This window comes from Leucoraja erinacea, chromosome 4 (assembly GCF_028641065.1).
Source record: "Leucoraja erinacea ecotype New England chromosome 4, Leri_hhj_1, whole genome shotgun sequence".
Lineage (NCBI taxonomy): Eukaryota > Metazoa > Chordata > Chondrichthyes > Rajiformes > Rajidae > Leucoraja > Leucoraja erinaceus.
Window position 1 is genome coordinate 34505191 of NC_073380.1, and position 21535 is coordinate 34526725.

A 21535-nucleotide genomic window follows, 5' to 3' on the forward strand; every position below is an offset into this window, starting at 1 on the left:
TCTGGAAGGTTCTCCCATTTCCACAGAGGAACTCTGGAGCTCTGTCAGAGTGACCATTGAGTTCTTGGTCACATCCCTGACCAAGGCCCTTCTCCCCCGATTGCTCAATTTGGCCAGGCGGCCAGCTTTACGAAGAGTCCTGGTGGTTCCAAAGTTCTTCCATTTAAGAATGGCGGAGGCCACTGTGCTCTTGGGGACCTGCAACGCTGCAGAAATTTTTTATATCCAGATCTGTGTTTCGACATAATCCTGCCTTGGAAGTCTACAGACAATTCCTTCGTCTTCATGGCTTGGTTTTTGCTCTGACATGGACTGTCAACTGTGGGACCTTATGTAGACAGGTGTGTGTCTTTCCAAATCATGTCCAATCAATTTAATTTACCACTGGTGGATTCCAATCAAGTTGTAGAAACATCTCAAGGATAATCAATGGAAACGGGAGTGGTGACTAAAATTAGAGTACATGGTATTGGGGGTAGGGTGTTGACATGGATAGAAAATTGGTTGGCAGACAGGAAGAAAAGAGTAGGAGTGAACGGGTCCTTTTCAGAATGGCAGGCAATGGCGAGTGGAGTGCCGCAAGGCTCGGTGTTGGGGCCGCAACTGTTTACCATATATATTAATGATTTGGAAGAGAGAATTAGGAGCAACACTAACAAGTTTGCGGATGATACAAAGCTGGGTGGAAGTGTGAACTGTGAAGAGGATGTTAGGAGGTTGCAGGGTCATCTGGACTGGTTGAGTGAGTGGGCAGATGCATGGCAGATGCAGTATAATATAGATAAATGTGAGGTTATCCACTTTGGCGACAAAAACAAGGAGGCAGATTATTATCTCAATGGGGTTAGGTTAGGTAAGGGGGAGGTGCAGCGAGACCTGGGTGTCCTTGTAAACCAGTCATTGAAAGTTGGCGTGCAGGTACTGCAGGCAGTGAAGAAAGCTAATAGAATGTTGGCCTTCACAACAAGAGGATTTCAGTATAGGAGTAGAGGTTCTTCTGCAGTTGTATAGGGCTCTGGTGAGACCACATTTGGAGTATTGTGTACAGTTTTGGTCTCCTAATTTGAGGAAGGACATCCTTGTGATTGAGGCAGTGCAGCGTAGGTTCACGAGATTGATCCCTGGGATGGCTGGACTGTCATATGAGGAAAGATTGAAAAGACTAGGCTTGTATTCACTGGAGTTTAGAAGGATGAGGGGAGATCTTATAGAAACATATACAATTATAAAAGGACTGGACAAGCTAGATGCAGGAAAGATTTTCCCAATGTTGGGCGAGTCCAGAACCAAGGGCCACAGTCTTAGAATAAAGGGGAAGCCATTTAAGACTGAAGTGAGGAAAAAACGTTTTCACCCAGAGAGTTGTGAATTTGTGGAATTCCCTGCCACAGAGGGCAGTGGAGGCCAAGTCACTTGATGGATTTAAGAGAGAGTTAGATAGAGCTCTAGGGGCTAGTGGAATCAAAGGATATGGGGAGAAGGCAGGCACGGGTTATTGATAGGGGACGATCAGCCTTGACCACAATGAATGGCGGTTCTGGCTCGAAGGGCCGAATGGCCTCCTCCTGCACCTTTTCCTAAGTTCAAGTTTGAGTGTCAAAGCAAAGGGTCTGAATACTTATGTAAATGTGATATTTCAGTTATTTCTTTTTAATTACTTTACAAAAATTTCCAAACACCTGTTTTTGCTTCCTCATTCTGGGGTATTGTGTGTAGATTGATGATAAATAAATGAATTTAATACATTTTAATATAAGGCTGTAACATAACAAAATGCGGGAAAAAGTAAAGGGGTCTGAATACTTTCTGACTGCACTGTAAATAGTCCCTTCAGCAAAACTTATCCATCCGCCCAAGACGCCCCATCTAAGGTTGTTCCATTTGCCTGTATTTGATCCATATCCCTCACAATCTTTCTCATCCATCTACCTGTCCAAGTGTCTTTTAAATGGTGTTATTGTACCTGCCTCAACTCCCTCCTTTAACAGCTCATTCCATATAACCCACCACCCTCTGAAAAAGTTGCTCTCGGGTTCCTATTAAATCTTTCCCCTCTCACCTTAAACCTAAGTCCTCTGGTTCTTGATTCCCTTACCCTGGGTAAAAGGATCTGTGCATTCACCCTATCTGTTCCCCTCATGATCTTATACACCTCTTATCCTCCTGCGATCCAAGGAATAAAATCCTAGCTTGCCCAATCTCTCCTTATAGCTCAGGCCCTTGAGTCCTGGCAATATCCTCGCAAATCTACTCTGCATTCTTTCCAGCTTAATGACATTCAACCTGTAGCAGGATGACCGAAACTGAACACATACTCTAAATACTGCTTCAATAACGTTGTGTAAAACTGTAACATAATGTCCCAACTCAATACCTTTAATGATGAAGGCCAATGTATCAAAAACCTTCCTTATCACCTTATCTACTTGTGTCGCTAATTTCGAGGAACCGCTAAATGGGCAGATGCTAAATGTGCTTTCCAGATATCACCCAGTTTCTAAATCTATCTCATCTTTCCTGTATCTGACAAATGCTCAGCAATGCCAATTTCAGTCCAATCCTTTCTGACTTTTATATACAAGTAGCCTGTACTTCAACATTTTTTAGCCTTTAATCTTCTTGGTATTTCTTTACTAACCTCACAGGAGTTTTCAGTCCTGGCAAGCCTCTCTGTAGTAAGGGAATGTTAATAATAATAAAAATGTCAGGACCATTTTAACCTACTATTGTAAAATTATTATCCTAAACTAGTCAAACTCTATAAGAGATTGTAAATGGAGTCATTCAGAGTGGAAACGGGCCCTTCAGCCCAACTTGCCTACTTGCCTACATCAACCACATGCTCCATCTACACTAGTCCCACCTACCTGGCATTTAGCCCATATCTCTCTAAGCCTGTCCGATCCCTTTAGCTGTCCAAATGTTTTTTAAACATTGTGATAGTACCTGCTCCAACAACCTCCGCTGGCAGCTCATTCCATATACTTACCACCCTTTGTGTAAAAAGAAAAGTTGCCCTTCAGGTTCTTATTAAATCTTTCCCTCCTCACCTTAAACCTATGTCCTCTAGCTCTTTATTCCCCTACGCTGGGTAAAAAAATTCTGTGCGTTTATCCTACCTATTCCTCTTATGATCTTATACACCTCTATAAGATCAACCCTCATCATCCTGCGTTCCAAGGAATAACGTCCTAGACTGCTCAACCTCTTCCTATAGCTCAGGCCCTCGAATCCTGGCAATATCCTTGTTAAAATGTGGGAATTTAATTTTTACTGTGCATTCTTTTTAGATTAAGTATTCGATTATGCAGCCAGGGACACATGTCTGGCCTCATACTGGACCAACAAACTGCCGCCTAAGAATGCATCTTGGCCTAGTTATTCCGAAGCAGGGGTGTAGAATACGCTGTGCGAATGACACCAGGTAAGGTTTTCTTCATGTTACTGAATTTAATTAGAATCAGATCAACAAGCTGCAGAAACATTTTAATGGTTTGTCCCAGGGATGTATAATCAATTTGGTGCAATGGCAAAAAAAAAAAACTAGCCATGGATTGTGGCCACTACTGCTATGAATATTTTGCGTAAATTAGTTTTTAGTTTCTTTCCAATCTACTGTAATTCATAGAAACATAGAAATTAGGTGCAGGAGTAGGCCATTCAGCCCTTCAGCCCTTCGGGCCTGCACCATCATTCAATATCATATTGAATGGTGGTGCAGGCTCGAAGGGCCGAATGGCCTACTCCTGCACCTAATTTCTATGTTTCTATGTTAAATATAGCTAATGAACTGGCCTCAACTACCTTCTGTGGCAGAGAATTCCAGAGATTCACCACTCTATGTGTGAAAAATGTTTTTCTCATCTCGATCCTAACAGATTTCCCCCTTATCCTTAAACTGTTACCCCTTGATCTGGACTTCCCCAACATCGGGAACAATCTTCCTGCATCTAGCCTGTCCAACCCCTTAAGAATTTTGTAAGTTTCTATAAGATCCAAGGTTTCCATTTGAAAACTGTCTGTGAAAATTTCACTTCAGGGTAGCATCCATTACATTTACATTTTAAATAACTTATTTTTCATTTCATGACCATCAACTGACTTCAATGGATTTGTCACTGTTTTGCAAGTATATTTGTAGGACTTAAACAATAATTGTTCGACCTGATCCCAAATAACCATTTAATATTTTTCAAATGGATGTTAATATTTTAATTTTTTTAATTCTTATCGTTTGAAAAGATGAAATGTTTCCATTGTCAAAAGTAAGGCACCTGCCAGATTTTGGAATGCACATTGCAGCTGGTCATTGAGAAACGCATTCTATTTCCCGCCATCTATATCACTCTTCCTCGCCCACTCACAAGTTTCTAAACCAAAGTATTAACCAGAACTTCCAACCCGATACCAGTACTAATGCTAGACCTACTTTCTCAGAAGGCCACAACATGCTGAAGTAACTCAGCAGGCCAGGCAGCATCTCTGGAGAACATGTTCCTGCACTTTTCTCATTGCATGTCCCAGCTTCCAACGTTGTCTTGGGTCACTGTGTTGCTTGCTACCTGTCCCTCTCTTCTACTGGTTGAAAGTAAACAGCGGCGAGGACTCACAAACTGGCGTCCAAGAATACTAATTGGCTTGTTAATGCTGAGCCTGCACCAAATTTAACAAACAGCAATCCCCATGGGAAAAATTGGCTGCCTGCCAAGAGGAAAGCACTTATTTTCTATTGCTAATTTTAGTTAGTTTCATTGTTACAAATAGCGTCATAGAATTGTAGGGAGGTTACACGGCAGTCGAGGTCACGACCCGTAATATCGTACTGTTGCCACGCAACGCCGTCTGGATTACAAGCGGTGAATGTCAGGTAAGCATTTACTATGGCTGCCAGTACAGCCAGCCCTTCTTCTGTCCCAGCATCTGGACTCCACACTCTGGTTCCACACTTGCGGACCCCTGGCCATCTGTCCCCGTGGTCCATTGGGGGGGGAGGGGAGAGGGATGTTCGGGAGGGGGAGAGGTTGGGTATGGTCGTCCAGGGGGGGTAAAGTCGGGGGTGGGGGGAGTTGGGGGTAGGGTCGGAGGAAGGGTAAAAACGGGGCCCATGGGAAGGGTCGGGGCCGGGGGGGGTAGGGCACTTATTTTCTAGGTAAGGTCGGGGTGGGTGCCAGTGGGGGAGGTGAGCAGTGCCGGTGCAGCACGGTCAATGACTGGGTGGGCGGAGAGACCAGACTATCACCAACTCTGCTGCCGGACATTGCCGGGCTTTCGTTCCCGGTCCCGCTCCACCCGGGCCCCACGGCCCCGTGTGTGGGCCCTGCCAACCCACAGCCCGTGACAGTGCAGCTGCACAGAGGTAGGCGAGGCAGCCGAGACCGGACAGCTCTGACCCACGGGGTGCTGTCCCGAGGGATGCGCTCCTTTGGCCGCTTACACTTTGCTCGGGTTCAGAGCAAAGATACTAGAGCATTCAGTCACCCTCCACAATTATTTACAGTACACAAATTTACCATTTCGGCGTTTTTTAACAGATAAGAAAGTATGCGTTTCGTGTATTAACAGTGTATGCCGGAAGCTGCCATGTCCTCCAGACGGATTGAGCTGCTGCGTGCATCATGCCCTTTGACCTGGTGACCTTATGTGCAATTCCCCCATACAGCATGGAAACATGCCTTTCAGCCCAACTCGTCTCTAGCAACAAAGATTGCCTGCATATAGCCCATACCCCTCTAAACCTTTTCTAGGAATGCACTTGTCAAAAAGTCCTTTAAATGTTGTAATTATACCCTCCTCAACTTCTACTTTGGCAGCTCGTTCCATGTATCCCCACCCTCTATGTAAAAATGTAATCTCCCGTGTCTCTCTTTCACCTCTCACCTTAAATCTATGCCCTCTAGTTTTATAGTCCCCTACCCTAGGAAAAACCCTGTGATCATCCATTTTATCTATTCCCCTCATGATTTTATTCACTGCCGTTGGTTACCCCCTCAACCACCTTCATGCCACTGAAAACAGCCGCAGCCTCACATGCCCCCTAGTCCTAATAATATTGTCATAAATCTTGTCTGCACCCTTTCTAGTTTAAAGACACCCTTCCTGTAGCTGGGCGACCAGAACTGAATACAGTTTATTTTAAAGTGCATGCATTTTTATTAATGTGTCAATGTAAATTCTTTACATTGTTTTATCAAATTGTAAGTGTTACTAAATGTTCAGTGACATAAACATAAATGCAATAGCCCAGTGACTGTGATAACATTCGTAGCTAAATAAACTGGGGTTGGTGATTTCAACTGGAGACAATGCCATTCTGTGAATGCAAGAGATTGTAAAGTGCTGAGAACTGGGAAACCAGGAGAAATCTCCACTTGAGACCACAATGGAACCAACTGCATGGCGCAGGAGCAAGTGGCCAGTAATTTCAGGATAATGCTCAATCTGCTCCATTATTATTTAGGGGTAGCCTCAGATTTTGGATAATTCTCAAAACTCCAAGGTTATTATTACGTATGCACCCAGCCTGTTCTTAATAAATCGTGAATGACAATGGTTATTTCACCCAGACTTCATGCATGAATATTGTATCATATCTAAAGATGTCTCAGATGAGGAAAAAATATTTTTTTCATATTCTCTCAAAATGTGGTTTTCAATACTGTTTCTCAACAGATGTTGATCCAAGTTCAATGTTCTCCTATTTTGGCAGAGAATGGAAAGAGGGAAAAGTGATCATCTTTGACGATTCCTTTGAGCATGAGGTTTGGCAAGACGCTGACAGCTATAGACTTATCTTCATAGTGGATGTGTGGCACCCAGAGCTGACAGCCCAGCAACGAAGAACACTTTCACCAATCTAATCGCATGTGTGGGACATAAAATAAACAGGGAAATTTTGGGAGTTGAGTTAAATGAAGACATGATTATGTTATGAAATGTAGTGAGTTCTTTAGTTGTTTTTTTTAACTCTTAGTACAGTGGAGTTTTCTGAGATTGAGGGATGATCTACTTTGGAGAGAAAAATGATCAGTTGATTAGATGAGGAATCTCCAGGAGTATTTTTAAGGGGAGGTTATTTTTATATTAGGTAATGAAAATTTGAGCTCTGGCCTCTTCCAATTTAAAAAAAAGACACAGTGACCAATGGTGGATGAGATCTTCAGAAGAAAGTTCAACATGGCATTTTTTTATATCGTAATTAGAACATTTTCAATGTACACAATACTTGTCTCAAGCCATTGAACAATCTCTTCATTGTGAAAAGCAAGGTGGATTGTATTGTTTTTCACTATGTTACATAAGCTGATTATGCTCTGCCTAATTTTCATTAGGCACAGTAACTGTTACATTCACACAACTGGTCTTTCGTATTTCCATATGGAATCAATCTGTATATATTTTGATTATATTAACTGTACACGTTCCTTAATTTTACATATTGACCAGTTATGTAAAGATAATCTATGCTTCTCATTATTATACTTAGTTACTGTGTATATTCTATCACAGGTTTAACTGAAATCAGTATTTTATTTCTAGGCTTACACTGACAATTATTTTTTGATGTACCAGTGCACTTTCTGAACAATTAACAAGAAATATTAATTTAGATTGTTTTGGCCTATTTTTCAATTTTGGATTTTCTTTTTGTTTACACAATCAATGCTTCTCCCCTCAATGGAAGAGCTGCCTTTGAGAAGTTACTAAGCCTGACAGTGTGAGCGAGATTGATTAACACACATAGTTGAAATGACATGATCACTGAAGCATTCTGAGTTAGCAGATGTATCTGTACTTATACTTAGTCTCCCCCACACTGTGCTTAGTAACTTGTCCAAAATCATTCCCCCAGCAGTATCACAAGTGCTCACTGTTCAAGAGGAGTCAAAATTAACATGCGTATTGTAAGTAGAGTAAGTTTATTTTCAGTGTTGCTTGCTGCACTTATAAAAGTGGTATCCTTTTGAGTGTAAACTTAGATGTATTTGATGAAAAGAACTCAAACTGCATTCCCATGGGATACTAACTGCTTTTGATGCCAACGTTGAACTTTTTTAGCGTGACAAAAATGAACAAATGCCAATGTGAGAGGCACTGTCATCCAATAGCTGGCTGATACATCTGTGCAAAATGCCAAAAAGCAGATGGCCAATGACAGCCTTAATACATCTACAATAAAGTGACCATATGTTTTTACATTCAAATTTATTACATTAAGTAAAAATGACAGACTGTGTTGCAGGGGCAACACTAGGAGGACTGAATTCTCCACATAGGAATAATCAAGATAATTTTGTCTCAGAGCAGTTATGTGAGCAGTCAGATCCCTGTGGAGAACTGAAGATTACAAGTTAGTCCACAATGTAGGAAACAGCAATTTCCAATTAGTTATTAGTAAATTTTGGCACACCAACTTAAACTGTAGAACATTGGGAACATATCTGTACCTTAATGTTTCTTATTTTGTTGCTGTGTATATAATTCAGTTGGACTACTTCTATGAATGCCAGTTCTGGTGGATTTATTGACCGAACTACATGGGAATTGGATTAGCTGCAGAAGCGGAAGGAGTGTTTTGTTTCTGTTAATCTGGTTTATTGTTGTCTATCATTTCCATGATGACTTTATTGGAATCCTATATAATGTAAATGTAATTGAATTACCTAACCTTACATTACTATGGTTACCCTATGAATTGTGGCTTTGTTTTATTTACCTCTTTTTTCAGATGCACTGAAGTCAACATGCTTGCAGTGATAACTAAAGCTGTGCAGCACCCAGCCTTCCAGTGATTTGATCAGATTAGACATCTGTTTATTGTCACGGCAAAGTCAAAAAAGTAACATTAGCGAGATCTTTAATGAGATTTAAAGCAGTTTTCCCTTTGACTTTGGTTTTTCATGTTACAAAAGCAAGAAGCATTTTTTTAGCCATAAATAAAACCATGGTGGGTGATTTGAAAGATTTGTGACATTTAGATCATTGTTATTAAAAATTATTTATTATGGTAAGATTGCTTTACTTATTGAAATATTGTACATGGAAGTTTAAAGAGCCTGTGTTTGCTATCGCATGGTGCTGTATTTTAGGTGGGAGCTGACATTAAGCAGGTGAATACTTTCTTTTCTGGTCCCAAGCATCAGATAAATTCTTGTTTTGCATACTCAATTAGAGCAGTTCAGCTTTGGAAAGGATATAATAGCTTACACTAATTTTCAAAAAGTGTCAAACACCAATTCACTTCTGTTTCAAAGGACGACATGTTATAGGATTTTTTAAACCTGTGGGGGACTCTACTTTATGTTTTATTAGCTGGGAACAACTAAATTAGATTTTATTTTTGACTTTTTATGAGCAAGTTTTTTTCTTTTTTTTAGTCCACTGGTGACTGCACTGAAATTCTTGTGGATCCTGTCATTGATATGTTGGGATTTTAATTCTGAAGTCAAACCTACTGTATATCATTGGATAAAATGAATTAGCCTCGAGTTTTATGTGTATGTATTATGAGTACTGGTATCTTGTCAAATTGGTACTTCGTTAAAGTATTTTCCTGAAAGTAGGCGTGGTTTTTCTTTTATTCTGAGTACAGCAGGTTTTAGTGAATCTCATGGCCTATGTTCTAGAGATTGAGATTTTTTTATAACTGTGAATCATGTCTTCTCAGATACTGAACGACACAAAGTGTAGTTGAGCTTTGCTTTCAGTTTAGATGCCAATTTAGTTTTGGAACAAATGGAATATACATTTTTGAAAAGAGTATAAATCTAGTATTCTTTGAATAAAATGCAGCCGCCACTTTTGAAGCAAAAACTAAATCTGAAATCAAAATAGGAAAATATCAGAAAAAATGAACATGTCAAGCAGCATCTGTGGAGAGAGGAACAGAGTCAACATTCCAAGTCTGTTCATGAATTCTGATGCTGCCTGGCCTGCTGAGTGCATCTGGCATTTTTCTGTGTTTGCAACTATCACTATGCAGATATCAGTACTGTATCTCCAATTGTAAATAGATTTTGAAATTAATAATTGGATGCTTCTCACAAGTTTTGCTTTAGGTTTTTATGCAACTTATTGCATTAGTAAACATTTAATTCCAGTGGAGAATGCTGCGAGGAATGTCTGTGACCTACTATAGAACACAAAAGCGTTGTAACCTGCTGTATAAGATATTAATCCTGATGTTTCCCAAAATAAAACACAAAAAAAACATGATCAATTCTTGTTTATTTGTCCAATTATGCTTTGTGGTTGTGGTTGGCAAAGTTGGTTGAAAGTTTACTGAATTTAACTAAAATACATTGATAGACGTTTGCTGCTCATTCAGAAAATAAATAGGATTGGATCTATTAGGATTGGATCTATTAGATCTTTGGCACATCAATAAACATTTTTTTCATTCCTGTCTTCAGTTTGAAACTTGTCCATTTTGAGTTTTCCAATCTGATATTGAAATATAAAAGCACTGCCTTTCTTGGGAAGGCACAAATGTGTTGGAAAATTACATGCCTGTTATCAAGACTTAAATTGTTCTGTATTTATGGATTTTCCCCTTTCTTCCATAATTAAAGTACCAATATCTGTAATCCTTCCAAAGCCACTGACTGGTTATCTACCACAGATAGAAAATCGTTCAGGTTCCTTATTTTACAGAATTTCACAATTTTAATCAATTTCTGGCTGTTCTGACAAGAAAGCTGATGATACCCGAATTTTGCCATTTTGATGGAAAAAACACGAGGATGAAAGTGACTTGGTTTAAGCAAATGCTCCATAAATGTTTGCACCTCTGAGATCCAGCCATGTAATGAGCACTGTTCAATCCAGAGCCAGTAGTGGCTGGGTGTTATCATCATCTCTGTCTTCGTGCTTCAGCACACCTGGTTCCACCACTGACTGCGACCTGCAAAGCAGATAAATCGCATTACATGTAAACAAAGCTTAGAGGAACGGAAAGCACTTTCAATTCAACTTCTCTTTCAGAATGTAGTGCTTTATTGATATGAATTGGTGACATTACAGCTGTGAGCTGAATGAAACAACACAGAAATTAATGACATTTCCAATGTTAGCAGTGGTCCTAGAAAGATGTATCTCATTAAGGTTTGATTGATTGATTGATTAATCCAGCAACTGGAAAGCTTATTCTAGTTTTATCACTATTTCATTAACCAATAACGATATTCTGTTGCAACTTGTACCAGCTGTAGTATAAAACCAGCTTCCCATTTGTTTTTTTATGTACCTACTTTGCTGGGTTCATATCGGTTGCAAACACATGCTACTATTAGCTGGAGTGAAGGTGCGGCATACAAAGGAAGCAGCAGTGACAGTTCAAAATATGGGTATTAAGATATCTAATCATTTTTTTCTTTATGATTACGTTTTTTGATTGTCACAGTGTTTGAAACCTGTGAGCTTGGCAATTCTATAGTGAAAAGTGGAATTAACAGTAAAGGGCCTGTCCCAATGCGGGGACCTAATTTGAGAGTTTAGGAGAGTTTAAAAAAGTGTCATGGCCCAAGTAGAACACCTCCTACGACCTCCTTTGACTATTTGGAGAACTTCCTATGAATATGTAGAAGACCTCCTTTGACTATGTAGAAGACCTCCTTCGACCTTCTTCCACTATGTTGAAGACTAGCTTCCGGAAAATTGGACACCGAATAGTGGAGAGTGAAAACTACCTTCGATTATGCTAACACTATCTATGACTACCTTCGATTACCTTTGACTAACTACCATTACCTACGATTTTTTTTCCATGTCGGCCAATTTTTACTCGAGAACAATTGTCTGCATGTTAAAAAATACTCGACCAAACTGAGGCCTCGAGTATGCGGGAACTTCTCTCGAGCATGAAGGAGAGTTACATAGACCTCCTAGGACCACGTGTCGACCATGCTGCGATTTTGAGTCAAGCACAAAATCTTCTAAACTCGCAAATTAGGTCCTCGCAGTATGCCCCTGTCCCACTTAGGAAACCTGAACGGAAACCTCTGGAGACTTTGCGCCCCACCCAAGGTTTTCGTGCGGTTCCCGGAGGTTGCAAATGGTTGCCGGAGGTTGCAGGTAGTGGAAGCGGGTAGGGAGACTGACAAACACCTCCGGGAACCGCACGGAAACCTTGGATGGGGAGCAAAGTCTCCAGAGGTTTCCGTTCAGGTTTCCTAAGTGGGACGGGCATAAAGCAGCTCACCAGAAGCCTACTTGGTAAGGACAGCAGCTATCATGGCACTAATTTATAAAATCCAAGAAAACATAGATTAGATTCTAGGTTTCTGCGGAGTCAGTTTGTCAAATAAAGCATGCTCTTAAGCTAAAAGAGGGTGCAAGATTGTGAAATTAACCACTGACAATTGCAATGTAGTTATTAGTACTAAATGGATTTGGACAGCAAGTGAGATACTGTGGAGACACAAGGATTCTTGAGCAAAACACAAAGTGCTGGTGAAATAGGCAGCATCTGTGGAAGGAATGGATAGGCGATGCTTTGGGTCAGGACCCTTCTTCACATTGATTGTAGTTGGGTGGAGAAAGCTGGAAAAGAGAGGTGGGGTCGGGACAAGGCTTCTTGGCAAAATTAATTGGCTCGGTCTCCCACTCTAAGCAGGAACATAGTGGCATTTACCAAAACATGTATACTGCCAGATATGGTGTGATCAGGTGAGATGATATTCCTAATTATTCAAATCAGATCATAATTTGAATAACATAATAAATGCACTACATGTTGTAACAGTGGGGCATAATGTTTCCTGTGTATAGGCAAAATCTAGTTATCAGTTAATCAAAAATGCTTTATTATTTTTGTACTTTTAACTAGTGTTGTCAAAACATTAAAGAGGTTAATTGCTGTCATAAAGAATGATCATCCTATGAATGACTTAATCTGTAGAAATTAATCTAACACTTTCTCTCCCAGTCCTCCCACTCAAATCAGCATGAACCTCTGGGCAAATGTTTGAAAACAGGCCTAATTTTCATCAATTTCAACAATTTTACCTTGGTAGAAGCAAAGTAAGACAATAATTTCTTAAGTTGATGCTAATAATTGGAAGTTTCCTAAATTCAGTCTACAAAACAAGTCCTGGGGAGGAGGAAAGTGATTGAAAGGGCAGGATCATGCAAAGACACTAACACCGGAGATGATTGATGTGTAGAGGCAGGGGAAGCATCAACTCTTGTCTCCACATTGAGATAAATGAAAAATACAAAAACTTGGCGTGTTCTTTAATGGCCTCTAGGGGTCCTTTTAGGCTACAACATGTCCCAAAAAGGCTGAATGAGCATTGAAAAAATACTTGCTGCCAATTTTCAGGAGTATGCAAAAGGATGATATATTTATGATTAAATGATTATTCACATTTTTTTTAACGTTATAAGCCTCGACAGATTTCATTTTCATTTCACAACACTGATTTTGGGTGCAGCATGATTCCTATTTTTGTATGTTTACACAGTTTGAATATTGCCTGTGTGGCGGCACCTGCTTCATAAATGAAAAGTGCATGAAGAGCACAGTGGAATATCTTCATAGTGGAATATCTTACATAGGCAATGTTGGGTTGCATTCTTAAAATGGCAAGTCAAGTTTCAAATTGGTATCAAGGAGGCTTTCAAAAGGGAAATAAAATCAAGTTCAATTGTATGAAAATGTGATGTGGTAGGATTGTGAATTATTTTGATAGGTGCTCCCTGAAGCAAAATACTGCAGACACTGAAAATCAAAATAATGGAAACAGCAAGTCAGGCAGTAGCTGAGGAGAGAGGAAGTTTGAGTAACGTGTAGGAAGGGACTGCAGATGCTGGTTTAAACCAAAGATAGACAAGAAATGCTGGAGTAACTCAGCGGGACAAGCAGCATCTCTGGAGAGAAGGAATGGGTGACGTTTCGACACGAAATGTCACCCATTCTCTCCAGAGATGTTGGAATCTTGGAAACTTTATTGTCATTCAGACCTTTCGGTCTGAACGAAATTTCATTGCCTTGCAGTCATATAATAAAATAACAAAACACACAATAAACATAAATTTAACATCCACCACAGTGAGTTCACCAGACACCTCCTCACTGTGATTGAAGGCAAAAATTTTAAGTCTTTGTCTCTTCCCTCCTTGTTCTCTCTCTGCGCTGAGGCGATCCAGGCCTCCAATGTAGTGACCCCCACCGGGTGATGGTAAGTCTCGCGGCTCCACCGTGCTCCGCGAATGGGCCGGTTCAATCTCCGCGGCCCGGGGTGGTCGAAGCTGCCGCCCTCCAGTCCAGCTGACGAAGCTGTTGCCGCGGGAGCTCCAGAAAAACAGGTCACCAACCTGTGACCTGCGAGCTCCCGACGATGTCGTCTACTGGGCCCGCGGCCGAACCGCCGCCGGAACACCGCCTCAGCCCCGAGTTGGGCCGCCACCGGAATGCCAGAACCCGCCACAGCCCCGAAGTCGGCCATCCCCACGGTGGTAAGTCCTGGCAGGCTCTGCCTCCGGAGCCTCGAGGTCGGTCGCAGTTGGAGGCCGTCAGCTCCACCATTAGGCCTCAGTGCAGACGGAGACGGGGGATACAAGAAAAGTCGCATCCCCCCAAAGGAAGAGACTAAAACACGTTTCTCCAACCCTCCCCCCACACACACATACACAATCTAATAACTCAAATTAGCTAGCTAAAACAGGACAAGAAAACAACAACAAAAGAAAAAACAGACGGACTGTAGGCGAGCAGCAGCTGCCAAGGCAGCGCCGCCACTCCAACTATTGCTGCTTGTCTTTTGTCCCGCTGAGTTACTCCAACATTTTGTGTCTTAAGTTTAGAGTAACATTGCAGATCTATGGCCGTTCATCTGATGTGGAACATGTTCAGTGCACTGGGATAATGTGGAAAGCCACTTCAGTGAATTTGATGCCTGTTTCTATACAGGGAGCCCTGGTTGAAATTTACAAGTCGTCCTTAAATACAAGGGAAACAAGGATGCCATCAGTATAACCTATCCGTCAGAATAATCTCCAGTAAGTTACCAACTACAGATGTGAAGCCCAACGGCCTATAGTTCCCAGCATTTTCCCTGCAACCCTTCTTGAAAAGGGCGGATGACAAATGTTGTGTATCTTTTCAAGAAGGGTTGCAGGGAAAATGCTGGGAACTATAGGCCGTTGGGCTTCACATCTGCAGTTGGTAACTTACTGGAGATTATTCTGACGTATAGGTTATACTGATGGCATCCTTGTTTCCCTCTTGTTAGTGCAACTTCCCAGCCAACAATGGGCCATTATGAACTCCTCTTCCTGCGCTCATCTGTTGCTGGCCCTGTTTTGTTCTGACCTTATCTCTCCTCCAGTCCCCCCCCCCCCCCCCCTCTATCTTTCAGTCTAAAGAAGGGTACTGACCCAAAACATAGAAAATAGGTGCAGGAGTAGGCTATTCGGTCCTTCGAGCCTGCACTACCATTCAATATGATCATGGCTGATCATCCAACTCTGTATCCTGTACCTGCCTTCTCTCCATACCCCCGATCCCTCTAGCCACAAGGGCCACATCTAACTACCTCTTAAATATAGCCAATGAACTGGCCTCAACTACCTTCTGTGGCAGAGCGTTCCAGAGATTCACCACTCTCTGCGTGAAAAATGTTTTTCTATTCCATTTCCTATTCCTTTTCTCCAGAGATGCTGCCTGACCCACTATATACTCCAGCATTTTGTATCTATCTTCAGTATAAACCAGCATCTGCAGTTTCTTTCGACACATGAGGCCATCCATTGCCGGCTCTGATTTGTGCTGGTCTTCCTCCTTCCTGTACACCTGTGTACACATCTTGTTCCAAATGCTTGAGTTACAAACTTAATTCTGAAAATAGTGAATCTTCTTGGATCCACCAGTTATGGGCTTAATTGTTCAGTATTCCCAAGCACAAGCTGTTGTTGGACAAGGAGTCAAACAGGCTTCTTCAGACTTTCGGCCTATCCATTCAGAAACCTGTCAGCTGAACTGAATTAAGTAAATGAGATGAAATGACTGCAAAAAGAATGGTAAATAGATCTTTTTATTTGTTTTAATTTAGTTAAAATGTAGTGCATTGCCTTAACGGTGCAAAACCGAGTTTAGTGTCTTAATCTTGCTTAATTTATTTTGAGTGTTTATGTTCAACATTCCAGCTAGCAACGTTAGCTAGCTTCAGCAGTGGCGACGCTGACCAAAGATCATGGTACGCCACTTGGGAAGGTAGACTTTGTCAGTACATTAGAAAGTTATTAAAACATTTTAAATAGATCTATACTTATCACAATAATAAAGTCATCATTTTTTCTACTTCTGTACATTTTTGTTTAGTTCATGTAAGGCAGGAATCTCAAAAATATGGCCCGCGGGACACATCAGGTCCACCACATGATTTTTCAAGCTGAGATTCGAGTCGGGGAGCGCGGCGACCCGGGGCTGCTCTTGGTGTTGTGACCGGTTAGATCCCTCGAATTGTCAGAGCCGAGACATCACTGGGCCGCCATGATGAAGGGTGCAATGATGCGGTGGGAGGGTTCGGCGGCAGTCAGAATGGGACGGCTGCGGGTTATAACGTGCCATCGTTCCTCTCTCCCTTCTCTCTCTCTCCCTTCACATTTCTCTCTCTCTCATTTTCTCTCTCTCCTCTCTCTATCTCTCTCCCCTCCCTTCTCTCTCTCTCCCTCCCTTCTCTCTCTCTCCCTCCCTTCTCTCTCTCTCCCTCCCTTCTCTCTCTCTCTCTCCCTCCCTTCTCTTCTCTATCCCTCCCTCCCAGCCACGGCTCCACCCCTCTCTCTCCTCGGGGAGAAGTGGTGATCAATACAGGGAGAGCCGGGCCACTGATACTAGCCAGTGCCTCCCCAGCCATTTACCTCACCGCACGTCACTGGTGTGATTGATGCTCCTGAATCAATTGGTAAAACAAGCCCCAACATTTGTTTCTTAATAGCGTCAGAATGCTTATGAATGTCAGAAATGTCGCAAAAAAATCAATGTGAGTGAAAGTTTGAACAGCTGGTGAAGCTGAGAATACGACCTCACCAACTGTGAAATCCGGTCTGCAGTGCAGCTGGTCACTTGTACTTAGAGGGTCCCAGTACTGAACATCCAGAATCAAGCTGGATGTAAAGTTAGTCTTCAAGCTGGAAATGGTATTAATTTCTCCCAATCGAAACTGCACATTCCAGACTTTCCTTAACATTTCGATGTGATTCCATTCTGCAATAGTTAATATTTCTGGATATTTTGGAAATATTTGAGGAAATAGCTATTCCTTACAGATGCGATATGGATATGCAATTGCTCCAAGCTTTGTGTAGGAAGGAGTTGCAGATGCTGGTTTAAACTTGGAGTACACAAAAACTGGAGTAACTCAGTGGGTCAGACAGCAACTCTGAAGAAAAGGAATAGGTTACCTTTCGGGTCGAGACCTTTCGGAAAAAGAAGGGTCGCAACCCGAAACGTCACCTATTTCTTTTCTCCAGCGATGCCATCTGACCCGCTGAGTTGCTTCATGCTTTACCAGATTTGAAATATTATTATCATTTACATTCCAAAGACATGTGGATTTGTAGGTTAACTGGCCACTGTAGATTGGCCTGAATGTGAATGGAGTGGAATAGTTGAATAACAGAATAATGTGAACAGGTGATCGATGATCAGTGTGGACTCAATGGGCCAAAATAGTCTGTTTCCATGCTGTGTCTTTCAATCAATATTTATTATTGGTTTATCCTTGGTTCTTATTTTCATACACATTACTGACAGAATTATTCTCATCTCATTTTGAATTATAGTGAGGATACACTTTCAATGGTCTTGCCTTCATTTTCTTATTGAAATCACATTAAACATTTTACCAGCAGCATTAAAGGAGGTCTTTTTCCCCTGCTAGTACATCTGTGACTCCAGCATTGAAAAAAACTGTTGTGACTTTACAATCTATATGCTCTTTTTCACCATGTGTGATTTATCTCAACTACTTTCATCTCCAGCCTTCTGTTTGTCATTCTTCATTCAGTTCTAATTACATGGAGGGTTTTTTTTTGCAGAGAAGCAAATGTGAAGTGGGAAAAACATCTTTCTCGGTGGCAAATAATTCATTTAACCACGTTGGGAGGAGCTGATAAATAACAACTCAAGGAAGAAAGGAGGGGGTAGTGTTACAGTCCAGGCTCCAACAATGATTAGAGCTCCCAGGGGAAGGGAGGAAACTCTCCAATAAAAACTGGAGCCACTGGATAAAAGGTCAGCCACAGAGCAGAACTGCCAGGAGGATGAAAGAACAAACTGTGGCACGATCAAAGCTGCTGGAGATGGAGTTGAAAAGGGGGGGGGGGGGGGGGCTAGTTCGCTGCTGCGAGAAGATGACTGTATTAAGAACTTCTGAAACTTTGTTGATGCCAGACACGAGGCGACTGTGTACTGCCTAGTGAAGTATGGTTATACCGGATTGTATGCAAAAGCAAAACAATTCACTGTAAATGGGTACATGTGACAATAAATCATTGAATTACAATAGACTGAGGAAGAGAATGTGATTTAGTTTTCCTCAAGTATATCACGGAAGCATCATTGTGTCATTAAACTTCAGAGATACATAAGAAATATTGCTTTTAAACCTGGAAAAGGTGCACGGGTCTCTGTTGTATGAATAACATAGGCCAGGTATAATTACGTCTGCTGTGTCACAGCAATATTTCAGGAATCATTTGACGGATGCTTGAGTGTTTGGGCCTCCTCCACTGTCAGAGTGAAGCCAAACACAAATTGGAGTAACAGCTTGGGCAGCTTACAACCCTGCGGTATGAATATTGATTGCTCTAACTTCTAGTAACTCTTGCATCCCCTCCATCTCCATCCCTCACCCGTCATAGACATAGTACTAGTTTCATAGTTGTCCTGCTGAATCTCTTTGTTTGTATTACTCGGTACCATCATTCCCACAGCCAACAATGGACCATTGTGGGCTCCACGTTTCCTTGATCATCGTTGCTGGCTTTGATCCGTCTTGTTGCATATCTTTCATTAACTATGAGTCTTGGTCTGAAGAAAGTTCTCGACCCGAAATGTTTTCTATTCCTTTTCTCCAGAGATGCTGCCTGACCCGCTGAGTTACTCCATCTTTTTGTGTCCACCCTCAGCCCAATTTCTCCATGCCAATCATGATTCCATATCAGGGATAGTCCCACCTGCTTGTGTTTGGCCATTAGCCCTCTAAACATTTCTTATCCATGTATCTGTCCAAATGTCTTTTAAATGTTGTTATATTACCTGCCTCAACTACCTCCCCTGGTAGCTCGTACTATATACCCACCACCATTTGTGCGAAAAAGTTGCCCCTCGGGTTCTTAATAAATCTTTCCCTTCTCACCTTTAACCTATGTTACCTTAACCTACAGCATGAAAACAGGCCATCAAGTCCTCGCCGACCATTGATCACCCATTCACATTAGTTATCCCACTACACACTAGGGACAATTTACAGAGGCCAATTAACAAACCCGCACATCTTTAGGATGTGGGAGGAAACCGGAGCACTCGGAGGAAACCCTTGCAATCACAGGGAGAACATACAAACTCCACCTGAGGTCAGGATCGAACCCAGGTCTCTGACGCTGTGAGGCAGCAGCTCCACCACTGGGCCACAGTGCGGCCCAGTTGCTGGCAAAGATAATGAAATTGACCATCCACATGGGTGCAAGAAGCAGTTCCAATGAGGTGAAAGACATGTGGGAGCTAGGGTGTGTGCACCAGAATAGGCCTGGAATGAGGACTGTTCCACATAGCCAACAGAAAGATAAGTGTTTAAGAAGGAACTGCAGATGCTGGAGAATCGAAGGTACACAAAAAAGAGAAATGTGGGGTGCAGCAGCATCTAGGGAGCGAAGGCACCATAGGCAACGTAGGCCCGAAATGAGGACGGCCCGAAACGTTCCACATAGATGCTGCTGCACCCAGAAAGATAAGTGTAGTTAGGACCTGTTGAGTGGACATGGCTGTGCCTTTGATCTGCAGAAATTGGGAGGAAACGAAAGATAAGTTGTTGAGGGTAAGAATAAATGATGAGCGTGCTACTGGAGGGGAACTGGGTGGGTCCTTGTTCAAGAAAGTCATTGGCTGGGGCATGAAATATAATAGTTGAGACATTATGATGCAACTTTCCAAATATTGGCTAGACTACATTTGGACTACTATGCACAGTTCAGGTCATCGTACTATAGGAAGAATGTGATTGTAAAGGAGAGAGTGTAGACGAGATTCATCAGGATATTGCCTCAATTGGAGGACTTTAGTTATGAGAATAGATTGGACTTGTTTTCCTTAGAGCGGAGAAGGCCGAGAAGTGATCTGATCAAAGTATTCAACATTATGAGAGCCATAGATAGGGGTGTTATTCAAAATATTTTTTCCATGGTTAAGGTATCAAAAACAAGAGGCCAAGAGTTTAAGGTGTGAGGTAGGAATTTTAAAGTGACTCAAAAGTATATTTTTTTACACGCAGAGCATGGATGATATCTGGAATGTGCTGTTAGAGATGGTGGAATCAGATACAATTACTGTGTTGAAGAGATATTTAGACAGGAATTTAAACAGGCAAGTCATAGAAAGATATGGTCATAATGCGAATATATGAAGATAGCCAAACAGTTCAGCATGAATATGTTGAGCCAAAAGGCTAAATGCTATGTAACTCCACGACTCAATGCTTTAGGAATGCAAAATGTGACCTACAGATGCTTCTATAGACCACAATACTGACCAATCGAATCAGTTTATGGAAGGAGTGGAGTGAAAGTAGCCAAAAGCAACATTAAATAAGAATATGAAGCAGAAAAATCTACACATTTACACGATGAATATTGAAGATTTTGTCAAAAAATAATGAAAATTCTCTATTATTCCTTAATTATAATCCTAAAGAATGTATGTTCATCCATTCCGATGTCGGAGTTCCATCATCCTGGCGACAGGGCCTGAACATCGGGCCGCCCGTAGGGACGACTGCGGGGGGCCCCAACCACAGGTGAACAACAAAGAAGACGATGACTGAACTTTGGTGCCTTCCCTCACAATGGGAAACTTTGATTCCACCGTGTGGGGATGTTTATGTTAAAGTCTATCGTGTGTTGTGTTTTTTTATTTGTATGGCTGTATGGTAACCCAAATGTCACTGTACCAATTGGTGCATGTGACAATGAATGACTCTTGAACTCTCTCTTGATTTTGATTTAGTTGCACTAAATGGATAATGGTCATAAGTGCATGTCTTGAGTGAACTTTTGTTATAAACAACTGAAAATATTTGATTATCCCAAAAATGAACAACCCAAAATTTATTCCCACATTATTACATAACTTTATGGTCACATTGAAAACTAGCATAGTTGAGCGATGGAAAGGATTTTACATTTAATTTTTAAACTATAAATCAATTAAAAATGTTAATACATGGAGATACAAGGAATTGCAGATGCTTGGTTACAAAAAAATGGCACAAAGTGCAGGAGTAATTTAGCAGGTCAGGGAATATCTGGAGAAGCTGGATGG

The 21535-nt window shown here is 41.5% G+C and overlaps 2 protein-coding genes across 8 annotated transcripts in view; one reads left to right on the forward strand and one right to left on the reverse strand.

Moving 5' to 3' along the window:
- The window catches only part of unm_hu7910 (un-named hu7910), a 207288-nt gene extending 197076 nt beyond the window's left edge, over positions 1 to 10212 (forward strand). For all 4 annotated transcript variants that reach the window (XM_055633993.1, XM_055633995.1, XM_055633996.1 and 1 more), the window contains 2 exons: positions 3291 to 3424; positions 6707 to 10212. In XM_055633993.1, the coding sequence (XP_055489968.1) occupies positions 3291 to 3424; positions 6707 to 6857 (285 nt within the window). In that variant the 3' untranslated portion in view covers positions 6858 to 10212. The remainder of the gene's footprint in view (positions 1 to 3290; positions 3425 to 6706) is intronic.
- LOC129696267 (clavesin-1-like) overlaps positions 10207 to 21535 on the reverse strand; it is a 90221-nt gene continuing 78892 nt past the window's right edge. For all 4 annotated transcript variants that reach the window (XM_055634001.1, XM_055633997.1, XM_055634000.1 and 1 more), the window contains one exon: positions 10207 to 10900. In XM_055634001.1, the coding sequence (XP_055489976.1) occupies positions 10816 to 10900 (85 nt within the window). In that variant the 3' untranslated portion in view covers positions 10207 to 10815. The remainder of the gene's footprint in view (positions 10901 to 21535) is intronic.